Source organism: Ranitomeya imitator, chromosome 1, assembly GCF_032444005.1.
Source record: "Ranitomeya imitator isolate aRanImi1 chromosome 1, aRanImi1.pri, whole genome shotgun sequence".
Taxonomy (NCBI): Eukaryota; Metazoa; Chordata; class Amphibia; order Anura; family Dendrobatidae; genus Ranitomeya; species Ranitomeya imitator.
Window position 1 is genome coordinate 135,347,358 of NC_091282.1, and position 16,841 is coordinate 135,364,198.

At 40.4% G+C, this 16,841-nt stretch overlaps 1 protein-coding gene across 1 annotated transcript in view; it reads right to left on the minus strand.

Moving 5' to 3' along the window:
- Window positions 1–484: 484 nt before the first annotated feature.
- Window positions 485–16,841, minus strand: part of TMEM167A (transmembrane protein 167A) — a 36,918-nt gene continuing 20,561 nt past the window's right edge. Inside the window, exons 2-4 of the mRNA XM_069751265.1 lie at window positions 3,346–3,455; window positions 2,580–2,614; window positions 485–912 (exon numbers count right to left, since the gene is read on the minus strand). Coding sequence (XP_069607366.1) covers window positions 842–912; window positions 2,580–2,614; window positions 3,346–3,455 — 216 coding nt within the window. The 3' untranslated portion in view covers window positions 485–841. The remainder of the gene's footprint in view (window positions 913–2,579; window positions 2,615–3,345; window positions 3,456–16,841) is intronic.

A 16,841-nucleotide genomic window follows, 5' to 3' on the forward strand; every position in this document is an offset into this window, starting at 1 on the left:
GGCCCTGAAAATTCTATTGCGTACCCTCCTGCATTGCTTCTCTGTGACCATTTTTCCCTTTTAAAGTAAACCGGCAAATGTTGTATGGTATTGTTCACACATTGTGTTTTTGCACGGCTGCCAGGAAAAACTGTGTGTAATATACGTGCGCTTTTGCGGTGTTTTTTTTTCCCATTCAATAGAGGCCAGCAGCGCAAAAATGCAAGGAAAAAAAATAAGCATGTGAATGAGATTTTTGAAATCTCATTCACTTTGCTGGTACTGTGAAAGGTGCCACCTGAAAAATGCCACATGTGAACATACCCTTATGGGGCTTTTTTTTATCCTCCTTTGCTTACATCAATTGGATAATACAAATTTCTGAAAGTTGGACACAGTCACTTTCCTCTCTTAGATGAATTTGATGGACATAGGTATTTCTTTAACTTCACAAAGTAACTTGATTTTTGCAAAAAAAAAAAAAGAACAATTATATACAAGAAAATAGTTTCTGAAAAACACGTAGTCAATTTTATTTATCAATTCAAAACACGGTTGTGAAACAATACATTTAGAGATGATTAATCAGACCTTTTAAAAAAAAGTTGATTTCCCTCCCAATAAATATCACTTTTAGAATAAAATGACATTTTCAAAATCAAAAACATGGCACTGCCCGTCTTGTCTTCTGGTCTCATACATTCTCAGGATCCCTTGACTGTCTTGGACCCATTACATGAAGCCTAATCTGTCAGGTATGGTACTTAACTTAGCAAAGAAATTATTTATGAACACATTAATGATGACAAAGATATTTATTCCAGAAGTAATATAAATGGAGCCCGCTGGAATCCTTGGCAGATTATTGCATGAAGAGTATACTGAAAGCCATCACCACACAGCACACGGCCACGTAAGGACTTTTCCTTTCACCTACAACATGAATTAAAATAAATACTTTTAAACAATACTAGTGTTTCATGACTTTCTCTAAATTGTTAAATATCACGATATTCACACTTTCTATGGCATTTTGTATCAGTGATAAAAATTTCAAGATGTGGAAAGATAAAGGCAATCTAAGATTAACACATTTTTGGCATCTGAAGTCACCTTGAAATAGATTGCAGACAAGAATGGTTCTGGTGCACAAGACGGTCTGTCAATCACTACGATAAACATTATGGTACATTGCTATAATGTCTAGTGAAGAAATAAATCTGTGATCAATTTAGACAGCTGCGGGAATCGCGTGAGCCTGGTCTGTATGTGGGCAGCAGAATGTTCTTAAGATGAATGTGAAGATGTAAGAAAAAAAAAAAATCAATTCAAGTTCATAGATCATGACAAGATGGGGCCAAGGTGTGTGTGACCCTCTGCTTCTTGGTTTGAGGCTATATATATGATTTTATATGCAAAAGCAGACATTTCTGAAAAAAAGCTATTTCCTAACACAATAGGACACAAAGATGTCTTGTATAGCACCAAAAATGTACACATTGGCCCTAATTCATCAAAGCTTTTACGCCAGAATTCTGCAGTGAAAAAGGGGGGTCGGTGGTGACATAAGTTCAAAGACATAAGGGGGATGAATAAGATTAGAAAAACGTGTCTGTGTTCTTCTAAAACAGCGCCAAATCTGACCACAGGCTGTGTGTGGTATTGCAGCCCCATTTATGTCAATTGAGCCGAGTGTTAATACCAGACTCAACTCTTAACTCACAGGCGTGGTTTTGTTTCTAGGAGAAAACAGCCATTTTTTACTAATCTTGTATCACCCCTTTATCATACCCATCAAATAAAAGTTGTTTAAACTCGCCGTCAACTATGTACTGCTGCCAGATCTCCAGTCATATTTGTGGATCTATCGTTCATGGCAAATTTTGTACAAATACCTTAATGGGGTTGTCCACTACTAGGACAATCTCCTTCTTAAACTAAATGTTTGGCCCCGATAAAATAATAAACCCTACAGTCACCTCCAGTGCCAGCACTGTTCTCACAGTGTCGGCAGTCACTCCCCCCGGGGCTGTGATGAGATGTTGTGACGCGTGACGCCGGCGCCCAATCAGCGCTCGTGTCACTGTCTTGCGCAGGCGTGTACTATGGAGGACAGAGAATGAACTTCAATCCAATATTGCAGCCAGCATGCAGCCAGCGGGTAAGGAAAGGGTGAATCAAACACCCGAAAACCCCGCCCCTATGGCTGAAAATTGTTCCCTCCAAATTCAGGTGACAGAGTCCCTTTAACCCTGCTGTTTTGCTTGCATTTACTATATACTTGTAGTGTTCCGGGCCACTATGACCCGAACAGAACAGCAGGGTTAAACAATGCTTAACCAAACCTGCCAATTTTGGCCGATAATCAAATATGAGTGAGATACACCTGAACCTTCCTGATCTTTCCATATGAGATAAACCACTGCCAGAGGCTTCTCCCCTTCTCTAATATACCACCAGTCGGGCATGATGAGCCAAGCATGACATTTTGGAAAATGAATTGTTGGCTGAAAGTAATCAGTCATTTTTTTCAACTTTCAATACAATGGTCAATTTCAGTGCAGGCATTATGGAGGTGAAGAGAGAACAAGACGACTTACCAATTCTTGCACACTTCCAAAAAATGCCAAGTACTCTGCAATAAAAGGAAAAAAATCTAAAGTTTCTACCAAAATGTGTTAGTATGCTATTTATTTTATACCCTAAAAAGGTTTTCTTTTTGCACAAAATACATTTATCATCTAGCAAGATATGTAGTACGTGTCTGATGTTAACGGATCGAAAGAAGAGAGGTTCTGCTTCCCTGGTTTTCCCCAGTGAGGTCGGGAATGAGTGGTTTGGTGTAGTCATGTATGACTGCTGCCGCACCGTGTATGTCCTTGGACTGGCCATACTACTCGCCTATCTTGGATAGTCGCATGGAAACTGACTGAAACGGTAGCACTTATGTGCGACCATTCTGATTCCCTCAATCCCGACCACCAGGGAAGAGATCGGATCCCAGTTCTGGTGATCAATAGAGGTCTCAGAGGTGGGCATACCGGTCATCCCCTGTGGATAGGTGATATGGGGTTTTCCCAAGAAAGACATTTAACTGTGCTCACTTATTTATTGAGCAGTAGCACATAATAGCTTGAAATGTAACATAATGAAAATGCTTTCTAGCGTCAAGCATCGGTTCAAGGTGTAAAAATGGAAGTTAGTAAGAAATGTATGCATGAAGTAGGATTATGTATACATGTAAAAAGACAAACACAAAGCTCCCGAGATACAATATACATGCAGGAGGCTGTGAAGTGTAATCAGAGTCGGCCTCCACATATAGATCGGTTAGTAAAATTCACTACATAGAGCAAGGGTACGTACCCAGTTTTGTTTTTGTCAAGAAGATTGGGAACCATGGCTCGGAGATACGCACACGTGCATATTAGCAGAAGGATCACCGTCAACAGGCTTTGGAAGTTAAAAATGGCAGACTGAGGGATAAACATAAAATATTAGAATAACTTATAAATTACTAAATCTACAGGGTGGGCCATTGATATACAGTTGTCAGACATTGAAAGTGGCATTTCAATAGTTAAACTGCAGCGATTGGAGCAAGCTGTTACAGACAGATGCCGACTTTTCAACACAGCCGGCATCTGCCTGGTATGAGGCAAGTTCTGATCCTGAGCCAGCTTCATACTTTCCTTAGCGACCTGTGACGAAAATGTATGTCACAGGGCATTAAGGAGTTAAACTTCTATTTGGTGCAAAACATTTGGTAGGTTGTGCAATTCTAAAACCGCTAAACCAAGTGTGACGAGAACCTTAAAAAGTGCCTATTGTTTCAAATAATTTTTCAAAATAAGCTGTTATATGTATGTGAGAAATAAAATGATTTTTAGTCATTAAATGCCTTATATCCCGTTGTCTTCCTCTCTGCCACCCTCTCTTTCCAGTCATCAGTTCTCTCTGAACTAGTGGGTAGAGTCTAGGTGCTATGATGCTTCCCATAAATGACACAGAGTGATTTATTCCTGATTTTCTCTCTCTGTAGAACACAAACCGAAGCCGCAGCAGGACAGAGATTATACACCAGTACTGATCTTTGTGGCTGTGAATCCTGCACTAGAGTAAAATAACACTTTGTGAGCGCTGCATCACTATCTGCCTGGCCTCTCACTGTCCCGAGAGCACCTTCTTGCCTCTCCATAGAGTTTAACAGCAGCTGTAACCTGATACCTGTGTGAGCTAGCAGTAGGTCACTGACCAAGACATATTTAAGCTGTTTTTTTTCTATAGTGAATAAGGAGTTCAAAAGGCAAAACGAAAACGTAAAAAAAAAAAAAGCGGATTTCTCTTATAAGATATATTGCAAAGTTTTGTAGGTCTTTTTAATTAAATAACAATACTTCACGTGACACAACTACGATACATTACAAAATAAAACAACAGAACAAAACATAAGAACAAAACTCCAATCAGACGACAAAAAAAACGACACAAATCGCAAAGAAATAAACCAGAAATGGAAACAAAATGGAGAAAGTTCATGACCTACAAATCAGGGACAGGAACGAAAAATTCAAATAGAATAAAGAAAAAAAAAACAAACAACAAAATACCCATAAGTACATGAATACCCAAGTAAAATAATAAATAGTAAATAGTGTAAAATCATGTAAGACCCCCGGCCCAGCTTCATTCTCATTACTATATACAACCCCCAACTACATTCACACTGTCTTATATACTATATTTTATACAATATAAACACATTACACTAAACAGAATATTATAGAACCCCACAAACAGAACAAAACCCTACTGCCTTACCTTACAGCCACCCCCATACACCATCACATTCACCCTACAACAAACCTAAACAATACAGTATACACCATTATATACATATATTTCTTTATATATTCCAGTGAACTAAGGACAGTAACCATTTATTCCCCACACAAACCAATGCTGCCCTTAATTAGAAGTTTCATTTAGAAATACTGGCAGGAGGAACGTCCTACTTTGAACATCTGGATTTCATTGCTGCATCGACCTCTGAAGGATATTGTAGGCCTGCTAGAATCCAGGTTGTAGAGATTACTATGAGGTTGTATGAATTACAATTAAATTAGTGTAAAAAGGCGACCAAATGCCAACTAACTGGCATAGCACAAATAATTTACTGGGTGTCCTCCTGTGAAGCGCCCGTGAGGTCAAAGATATAGAAATACAAGATGAGGCACGTTCATCCAACGGCAGGCTGTATGCCACTGTGCTTCACGAAGAATACCTTGCAATTCCTGGTTAGAGTGAAAGACTCAAGGGGACGAGGATCGCTTTCATTTTGACTTTGTTTGACCTCACATATACTGCACTGGAAACTAGAAATTGAATTTAACCATTTGATATGCTCTAAAGACAAAACATTAGCATTGCCTCAGGCACCAGTTGGAAAGCTGTCAAGGCAATGGATACCAGAGCCTGGCTATCAGAACCATCTCTCCTGGGCCTAACCTTGTGTCTTATCTGATGAAGGGGAAATAGACTTCTGGCTCCTATCTTCATGTCCTAATGTATCTTTCAACACAAAGAAGCATAGGAATGTGCATGCTATGGAGGTCATCAATACTTACACCTCTGCATGTTTAATTCAACTATTAACAGGGAAGGAAACCTCTGGATGTCCAGAATAATTAACCAGAGGAGTCATAGGAGAGCTGAAAATACAAAAATGGTGCTGGTAGTAAGCTATGACCGGAAATTGAAGTACAATTAGAAGTCCTAGTGTATCAGAAATCCTGAAACCCATTGAATTACAAAAAATAAATGCATGCAAGTGGATTTGCTGTGGATTTTTTTTTTGCACAAATCCACAAAGAAAATCATAAGTAAGATCCAGCACCAGCTGTGTCGATGATATTTTAGAATTCCTAAAAATACAAATATTTTCAGAATGGAAACGGACGTGAGATGCAAGTGTTTAATTTCACGATATGTTAATCTGGTGACTCTCAATGCAGATTTTACCCATTGTGAATTCTGCAACAAAATCTACAGCTTATAACTTTGAAGCTTATAACTTGCGTTGTTTTGCCTTTGTGCCAAAATCTGCAGGAGACATGCAGTGAAAAGATACAAATTGTGCGTGGATTTGTGTCCTGGAATGTCCTAGGACTTTATCTTTGCAGACACTGTTTTTTATTTAAAATATGAAAAACTTCAAAATCCCTTCAAGGGGTTCTCCAGTCATACGCTGCTGAGAACCTATCCTTGGGGTGCCGTCAGACAGACGTATAAATCGCAAACCCCTACTTACCAAAAATAGAATATTTTCCAAGGTAAAAAAATGAAGTACAAAAATGAATATTAAAATAGAATTTATTCAGCAATAGTAGATACAAATGCTTAGGGCCTTTAGAAATGACATTCACGAAGCACTCTACTAAAATCTCAAGCCCAAAAGTGCTCCTTCTCTTCTGAACCCTGCCGTGTGGCCAAACAGGGACAGTTAGGATATGGCCGTACTTGTGAGACACAGCGTAACAAATTATAGGGTCCTTTTTCTTATTAGCTGTTGTAAAGATTAAACATTTTAATTTCAATCTACTCATTACTGTAACAAATATTTAAATTTTCACTCATCCCCATTGTAAGGCTATATTCACACTTTGCGGATTTTGCTGCGGATCCGCAGCGGATTTGACCGCTGCGGATCCGCAGCGGATTTGACCGCTGCGGATCCGCAGCAGTTTCCCATGAGTTTACATTTCACTGTAAACCTATGGGAAACAAAAAACGCTGTGCACATGCTGCAGAAAAATCCGCGCGGAAACGCTGCGGATTACATTCCGCAGCATGTCACTTCTTTTCTGCGGATTTTCAGCTGCTCCAATAGAAAACTGCAGTTGAAAATCCGCAGAAGAAAACGCAGTAAAAACCGCGATAAATCCGCAGTAAAAACCGCGATGGGTTTTCACTGCGGATTTTGCAATTCCGCTGCGGAGAAATCCGCAGTGGAATCTGCAAAGTGTGCACATAGCCTAAGAATCAGTTTCTGCTGTTTTGGCACTTCTGGTGCTCTGGAAATGCGGCATGGCCTTCATAATCTATTGCAGCGTGACATGCTGGGTGCTCAATGGTACAGTGTGATCACATGTGGGTTATTTCTGCTTTCAGGAGGAATTAGCCAATTGGGTCCATTTTTTACTGCAACCCTTTGTAAAATGTAAAACTAAGGGAAAAAGCAGCATTTTAATAATTTTTATTTTCGAGTTTCAATTTTATAAACTTTGATGAAGCAAAGGTGAGTCTAAAGTGGATGAACTCCATTACGGGCGTAATTTCCATAATGGAAGAACGCTGCGCTGCATCGTAAGATGAGGATCGCTGACGACAGAACATCTGCGTGTGCCGAAATGTGCTCGGTGTGCACAAGCAGAACGGACATCAGTGACATTTGCTGATGTCGAAGTGAGCAGTGCAGACAACTCTTATGCTTCTAGAACAGACCAACCCCAAAATATGGCATAGTATCAAATATATGAGAGCGAAGAAAAATACCCAGTATGACTATGAGATCTGAAATACGTGGAGGGTCAATAGAATATGCTCCACTTTATGGATCCTTAAAACACAGATTTGTAACACAACTGCACCCATTTATCAATTTCCCATATACACACATTATCTTTCTTAAGAAAGCTTTCAAGAGTCTCTTAGCCGACTGTCACTCTCACGCTGTTTTGCTCATCTCACAAAATCTTCTACCACTTAAAATCTGAAAAGCCTCTGTCCAGGAAGTATCTCCGCTCTTATCATGGGAAGGTCAGCAGGAGACAATAGCCATAGGTGTTTGCAGAGGAGATGGCTTTTTAATGGTTCAACGCATCTTTAAAACTGGGGATACATTTTATATACATGTAGAAAACCTACCTAACTACTAAGTTTTTACTATATTAATATAGTTTTATAACAAATATTGTTTGTAGTAGCGTCATGGAATATCTGTCCCGGTGTTTCTCATTGCACTTGCTTGTGTCCATCTTCCTTCCCTCTGTAAGTTTGCACAATAAAGTTACAAGCTAGACATAATGAGTTTAGCGCTAGTGATGAGTGACAATACTCGTTACTCGAGATTTCCTGAGCACGCTCGGGTGACCGAGTATTTTTTAGTACTTAGAGATTTAGTTTTCATCGCCGCAGCTGAATGATTTACATCTGTTAGCCAGCTTGATTACATGTGGGGATTCCCTAGCAACCAGGCAACCCCCACATGTACTTATGTTGGCCATTAGCTGTAAATCATGTAGCTGCGTGAACAAAAACAAAATCTTCGAGCACTTACAAATACTCGGAGACCCCCTGAGCATGCTCAGGAAATCTCGAGCAACGAGTATACTCGCTCATCACTATTCAGTGCCTCTAGTAAGTGGAGTGTTCCTCTGTGTGCTGCACCAGAAATGTTACTAGAATCAGAGACTGGTGCAGAAAATGCAGGCAGATTTGGTGAATTTGACTTGGTGGCATAGCTACACCTCCGGTCCGTCCCAGCTCCATCTATTTGGCAGAGCTGATCCAAACGTAAGATAAAAAACAAAATCAGCAAATGCATTACAGTGGTGACATGGTGGGATGGCTTTTATGTTTTTTTTTAAATCAAAATTGTTAACTAAAGAACCCTGTATTATTTTCATGCACCGATGCGGTTTATTTACTGCAGGGTATTTACTTATTTTGTTTTTATCCTAGGTTTCGTCTGTTTAGTGACGAGTGTGAACATGTGCCTACACACTTAAATTTCAGCTCATCACTTTAGGTTTGTGTTTCAGTTTTTTTGAATTTTATGTAAATAAGGGTGTAGCTTCATTTTTCCTTGAGTGGGACATTACATTCATGTACAGTTAGGGCCAGAAATATTTGGACAGTGACACAAGTATTGTTATTTTAGCTGTTTACAAAAACATGTTCAGAAATACAATTATATATATAATATGGGCTGAAAGTGCACACTCCCAGCTGCAATATGATAGTTTCCACATCCAAATCGGAGAAAGGGTTTAGGAATCATAGCTCTGTAATGCATAGCGTCCTCTTTTTCAAGGGACCAAAAGTAATTGGACAATGGACTCTAAGGGCTGCAATTAACTCTGAAGGCGTCTCCCTCGTTAACCTGTAATCAATGAAGTAGTTAAAAGGTCAGGGGTGGATTCCAGGTGTGTGGTTTTGCATTTGGAAGCTGTTGCTGTGAGCAGACAACATGCGGTCAAAGGAACTCTCAATTGAGGTGAAGCAGAACATCCTGAGGCTGAAAAAAAAGAAAAAATCCATCAGAGAGATAGCAGACATGCTTGGAGTAGCAAAATTAACAGTTGGGTACATTCTGAGAAAAAAGGAATTGACTGGTGAGCTTGGGAACTCAAAAAGGCCTGGGCGTCCACGGATGACAACAGTGGTGGATGATCGCCGCATACTTAATTTGGTGAAGAAGAACCCGTTCACAACATCAACTGAAGTCCAGAACACTCTCAGTGAAGTAGGTGTATCTGTCTCTAAGTCAACAGTAAAGAGAAGACTCCATGACAGTAAATAGAAAGGGTTCACATCTAGATGCAAACCATTCATCAATACCAAAAATAGACAGGCCAGAGTTAAATTTGCAGAAAAACACCTCAAGAAGCCAGCTCAGTTCTGGAAAAGTATTCTATGGACAGATGAGACAAAGATCAACCTGTACCAGAATGATGGGAAGAAAAAAGTTTGGAGAAGAAAGGGAACGGCACATGATCCAAGGCACACCACATCCTCTGTAAAACATGGTGGAGGCAATGTGATGGCATGGGCATGCATGGCTTTCAATGGCACTGGGTCACTTGTGTTTATTGATGACATAAGAGCAGACAAGAGTAGCCGGATGAATTCTGAAGTGTACCGGGATATACTTTCAGCCCAGATTCAGCCAAATGCTGCAAAGTTGATTGGACGGCGCTTCATAGTACAGATGGACAATGACCCCAAGCATACAGCCAAAGCTACCCAGGAGTTCATGAGTGCCAAAAAGTGGAACATTCTGCAATGGCCAAGTCAATCTCCAGATCTAAACCCAATTGAGCATGCATTTCACTTGCTCAAATCCAGACTTAAGACGGAAAGACCCACAAACAAGCAAGACCTGAAGGCTGCGGCTGTAAAGGCCTGGCAAAGCATTAAGAAGGAGGAAACCCAGCGTTTGGTGATGTCCATGGGTTCCAGACTTAAGGCAGTGATTGCCTCCAAAGGATTTGCAACAAAATATTGAAAATAAAAATATTTTATTTGGGTTATGTTTATTTGTCCAATTACTTTTGACCTCCTAAAATGTGGAGTGTTTGTAAAGAAATGTGTACAATTCCTACATTTTCTATCAGATATTTTTGTTCAACCCTTCAAATTAAACGTTACAATCTGCACTTGAATTCTGTTGTAGAGGTTTCATTTCAAATCCAATGTGGTGGCATGCAGAGCCCAACTCGCGAAAATTGTGTCACTGTCCAAATATTTCTGGCCCTAACTGTAGTTCCCCATTTCTGGGTGTCCAAAAGCCATTTCTCAGTACTTCTCAGCCCTCATTCACATTTCGTCACTTGAATTATGGTAAGGTTTTACCTCTAGAAGTTAGGACTGTCCTGAATAGGGTCACCTTGACGTGGTGGGATGGCTTTTAGGTTTTTTTTTTTTAAATCAAAATTACCGGTATGTTAACTAAAGCACCCTGTAATTATTTTCATGCACCGATGCTATATATTTACTGCAGGGTATTTACCGTACTTGTTTTGTTGTTCTCTTAGGTTTTGTCTGCTCAGTGACCAGTGTGGTCATGCGCCTAGACACGCATGCACACCAACTTATATTTCAGTTCATCTCTTTAGGTTTTAGTTTCATCTTCAGTACCTGTAGAGCACGTTTGGCTGTTATGACCTGCAGTATGTGTGATGCATAGCCAGACACCAGTTTTCTGGCAGCGTTAATGACAAATCATAGCCTATTCTTCAACGGTCTCCACTAATATTTTTAGGATTATTGGCCGCGAGAATCTTCTTCAAATCCCATAAAAGATTTTCTATGGGGTTCCAGTGAGGTGACTGTGATGGCCACTTCAGAATCTTCCAGGACTTCTGAAACTAAGCCTTGATAGACTTTGAGGCATGTTTGGATCCACTGTTCTATTGGATGCTTAAGCTTTAGCATCGTCACAAAAGGCATGTTTTCGCTTAGGATTTCCTGATTTTTTTATTGAATCCATCTTCCCTCCACACTCTGCACGTTGTTAGGGCCAGAAGACGCAAAGCATTGAGTCACCATCATGCTTTATTGTAGTTAGGGTGTTAATTTCAGTGCATGCTTCATTCTTTCTCCTCCAGATCCAAAGGCCAGAAAAGTGCATTTTTTATTTGAATGTTCCACAGAGCAAGAGTCTTAAAATTGCTATGGCTTATGAATTTTTTTTATGACCTGACTTTCTTTGTGTTTTTGGGTCAGTAGAGGTGGACATTTGGAGTTTGAGCATGGAGACCTTCACGGTTTAGTGTGTGCCTTATGGCACAGTGAAATGGAAATATAAATCGGACCGAGATCAGAACATAGTAAATGGACTGACCAGCGGCTGTTCTGACATGAGCGTGACAACTGCATAGAAACACATGAAGCTCTCACGCTCGGGTGAGCCGCCAGCCAATTCATGCACTGCATTCTAATCCCGGTCCAATTTATATGGCCGTCTGACTGTGCAAACTGAGGCCTCAGTGCCTACTGTCACCAGAACTTGAAGACACAAAAGAGAATAGTAAAACCAAAAACACTCAGTTTGAAAAAATGTTGCAGTAATCCGCAAGTGCTAGTAAAAGATGTAAAAAACAGGGTATTTGGTTGATACGTTTTTTGCAAAAAATGTATACTAAGCTGCTCTACCAATCTTCACGGTATACCCTTATCAGAGCAGTCCTAACTAATGTATGCAATCCCTATCTGATGTATTTAAAAACCTGATCATCTGTATATAACCTGTGTGAACAGGGTTCAGAGAGGAAAAATCCATGTGTGCATACAGGGTAGAACAGCTATTGTGCAGATAGCCCAAGAGGAGTGGTGGAACTCCCCAGTCTTGTAGACACAAGAGAACAATTATGGAAACAGGAACACATGGGCTACTTGCACAGTGAACAAGTCTGTAGGATCATGTTCACACACCACCAAGAAACCTGAAGACACAAAAGAGAATAGTAAAACCAAAAACACTCAGTTTGAAAAAATGTTGCAGTAATCCGCAAGTGCTAGTAAAAGATGTAAAAAACAGGGTATTTGGTTGATACGTTTTTTGCAAAAAATGTATACTAAGCTGCTCTACCAATCTTCACGGTATACCCTTATCAGAGCAGTCCTAACTAATGTATGCAATCCCTATCTGATGTATTTAAAAACCTGATCATCTGTATATAACCTGTGTGAACAGGGTTCAGAGAGGAAAAATCCATGTGTGCATACAGGGTAGAACAGCTATTGTGCAGATAGCCCAAGAGGAGTGGTGGAACTCCCCAGTCTTGTAGACACAAGAGAACAATTATGGAAACAGGAACACATGGGCTACTTGCACAGTGAACAAGTCTGTAGGATCATGTTCACACACCACCAAGAAACCTGAAGACACAAAAGAGAATAGTAAAACCAAAAACACTCAGTTTGTCACCAGAACTTGCTGGAGAATTTTTTCAGCCACTAGATCATCTGCCTCTCCAGAAAACTGGTGGCAGAAGATTACTTCCTCTTTCTGCCACGTCCAGGTTTCATAGCCAGTGAGTTCCTATAACTTTGAACTTGATTTTCAATGGTATCTATAAAACCTTTCAATGCCTTTGCCATCTTATTTAATCCTTCCCTTGTTTGTGCAAGGTAATCATCACTTCTCAATTTTTTGAACCACTCACTTGAAAACCTATGACGTTTAGTGAGCTGTAAGCCATTATGGGTGGACTAACATTCCTCAGAAATGCTGGTGTTAATGTCTGCAGTAGGTCATGACAGCCAAAGGTGCTCAACTAAGTACACTAAGTACTAAAGTTGCTTGTCATAAAGGGGTTGAATAATTCTAGGACTACAGTAGAAATGTGTTGAATTTGGAGAAACCACTTTTGTTAGTTATACTGAGCTATGAAAATTCTTGTTTCATTGGATTATTGCAGGGATGTCAAACTCATATAGACAATAGGCCAAAATTAAAAACTTGGATAAAGCTGCGGGCCGACCTTGATATTTATAAAAAAAAAGTCTACAATTGAAGAAGTAGTTTTTCCTTATCAAATATAACGATGAACCTTTAAATATGGAAAAAAAACTTAAAGGGGTTTTCCCATGAACAAAGTATATTTAAATTACCGTAATAAATCTTAGAAGAAAATGAACTCCTAATCACAAATGGGGCATACTGGAATAATATGGTATGTTATGCAAGAGCAGCAAAAGCATATGGCCCGATAGCCTAATTTAAAGGGAACCTGTCACCAGGAATGACACTGATAAACTGCAGATATGGTGTTAATCTTCAAGTTAACCTCGTTATGATGCTGTCCAGCTCCTGCACACAGCGGGGAGAAAATGATCTTTATTCCCCAGCCAGCATTCAGTATTCAGTTATGGGGGGGTCAGCATCGGTTCAGTCACCGCTCTGAGTATACAGAGCAGCCGCAGTAACTGTGTCCCTGGCCCTAACACTGGCTCTACATTGGGGCCAGCCGTCAGTCAGGGCCGGGGACATGGCTACAGCGGTTGCCCTGTATACTCATAGCGGTGACTGAACTGGTGCCGCCTCCACCCATATGACTGAATACCGAATGCTGATGGGAGAGTAACTTTCTCCCCACTGTATTCAGCTGTGAGTAGGCTCCAGACAGCATCATAAATCTGTTAACCTCCAGATTAACCCCATATCTGCAGGTTAATGGCGCTATTTCTGGTGACGGGTTTCTTTTAAATATGCAATAACAAAGCATAAAAAACCTTGAATAACACAGATGATAAAGTTTACTGACAATAAAAGTGCCAGCCCAACACAGTAGGATAAACACAGTGAATTCATCCACCTGTATAGTATGATGACCCTACTGTACCCCTCCCCTGACAAAAGTATGGTGACCGCACCACAGTAGGATTCCCCAACAGTGACCCCCCACAGAGCCCGCCACGCAGTGTAATGGGCCCCACAGTCCTTTATACAGTATAATGAACTCATAATAGTCCTACACATAGTAGAGTGGGCCCTGCATTGCCTTCCATACAATATAATGGGCCCCACATAGTCCTGGACATAGTGTAATTGGCTACACATTGCCTTCCATACAGAAAAATGGCCCCACAATCCTGCACAGCATAATGGCCCCCATAATACTCCCTTACAGTATAATGGGCCCTGAATTACTTTACATACAGTATAGAGAGTTTGAAAAATGTGGTTTTCATGCCTACAGAAAGATTGTAAATTTTGCTGATATCGCCTTATTTGCAAAAGGAGAGTTGAATAATTTTGACTGCAACTGTAAATGCAAGGGTTAGTGTCCCGGACCATAAATCTGCAATTTCTATTCATTTTATTTCATTTTTTTTGTAAAGATTTAGAAAATATAGTTTTTTGTTCATAGTTTTACAATACATTAATTTTGCTAGATTGATTCTTCAAGTTATTATGATCATGTGGATACTAAATATATGTAGGGTTTTATTGCACAAGAAAAATGTATTTTATTGTAAAAAACAAACAAAACGCTTTTTTCTCCAATTCTGCAGTTTTTCACTGTACTTGGGGTTTCCAAAGCAAGCAAAGTTTCGGGAAAATACAGCTGTCTGTCGTGACAAATTACTGGCCGAGCTGATCACGACTTGCTCGTTAGGACCTCACTTCCTTTGCTGTGGGTTCACCCAGCGATCACTGACAGGTCCAATAGAAACATGGCTAACGCTTTTTTATTGACTAGAACAAACTGACCTAACTGTAGACTGGAAAAGTGATAGAAAGAGATACAATTAGTGATGGATCACAATTAGGGGCCTGAAAAATATTTCCCCCCCCAAAAAATTGTCATGTTAATCTGAGCTAAACAACATACAACAAAATGTTGAGCAGAAACACCTTTGCATTTTTACAATGATGTTAACCAAAGACACGAGGAAGAAAAAGCATTTGTTCGGTAAATCCCATGAGACATGGCACAACAGATGTGCATGGTTACACTGCGTATCTGTCATCAAAGACAAAGTCAATGAAAGCTAGCATAAGTACTTCTATTCATAGTATCTCACCTCTATGGACATAACAAAACAAAAAGAGTGCACGGCAAAGACCACCTGAAAAATAAATGTAGAGGAAACGGATCCATTTGGAATGAGGCCACAGTGACATAGTCCTATAGGTCTCCAGGGTCGGGACACACACAAACTTCTAAAATAATTAGTCATTCCTGATATTTTTAAGCCAAGGCTGGATAACTCCCAGGTGCAAAGTGGCCAAATTACTGCAGGTGCCAACATTTTAGTTATGTTTTTAACCCCTTTCTGACATCGGACGTACTATCCCGTCCATGTGGGGTGGGCCCCTATGACCATGGACGGGATAGTACGTCCAGCGTGATCGGCGGCGCTCACGGGGGGAGCGCCGCCGATCGCGGCCGGGTGTCAGCTGCCTATCGCAGCTGACATCCGGCACTATGTGCCAGGAGCGGTCACGGACCGCCCCCGGCACATTAACCCCTGGCACACCGCGATCAAAGATGATCGCGATGTGCCGGCGGTGCAGGGAAGCACCGCACAGGGAGGGGGCTCCCTGCGGGCTTCCCTGAGCCCCCCGCAGCAACGCGATGTGATCGCGTTGCTGCGAGGGTCTTACCTCCCTCCCTCCCTGCTCGAGCCCCGGATCCAAGATGGCCGCGGATCCGAGTCCTGCAGGGAGGGAGGTGGCTTCACAGAGCCTGCTCAGAGCAGGCACTGTGAAGGCTGCAGCGCTGCATGTCAGATCAGTGCTGTGCACACTGTCAGATCACTGATCTGTGATGTCCCCCCCTGGGACAAAGTAAAAAAAAAAATTTTCAAATGTGTAAAAAAAAAATACAAAAAAATATTCCAAAATAATGAAAAAAAAAAAAAATATTATTCCCATAAATACATTTCTTTATCTAAATAAAAAAAACAAAAAAACAATAAAAGTACACATATTTAGTATCGCCGCGTCCGTAACGGCCCGACCTATAAAACTGGCCCACTAGTTAACCCCTTCATTAAACACCGTAAGAAAAAAAAAAAAAAACGAGGCAAAAAACAACGCTTTATTATCATACCGCCGAACAAAAAGTGGAATAACACGCGATCAAAAAGACAGATATAAATAAACATGGTACCGCTGAAAACGTCATCTTGTCCCGCAAAAAACGAGCCGCCATACAGCATCATCAGCAAAAAAATAAAAAAGTTATAGTCCTGAGAATAAAGCGATGCCAAAATAATTATTTTTTCTATAAAATAGTTTTTATCGTATAAAAGCGCCAAAACATAAAAAAATGATATAAATGAGGTGTCGCTGTAATCGTACTGACCCGAAGAATAAAACTGCTTCATCAATTTTACCAAACGCGGAACGGTATAAACGCCTCCCCCAAAAGAAATTCATGACTAGCTGGTTTTTGGTCATTCTGCCTCACAAAAATCGGAATAAAAAGCGATCAAAAAATGTCACGTGCCCGAAAATGTTACCAATAAAAACGACAACTCGTCCCGCAAAAAACAAGACCTCACATGACTCTGTGGACCAAAATATAGAAAAATTATAGCTCTCAAAATGTGGTAACACAAAAAAT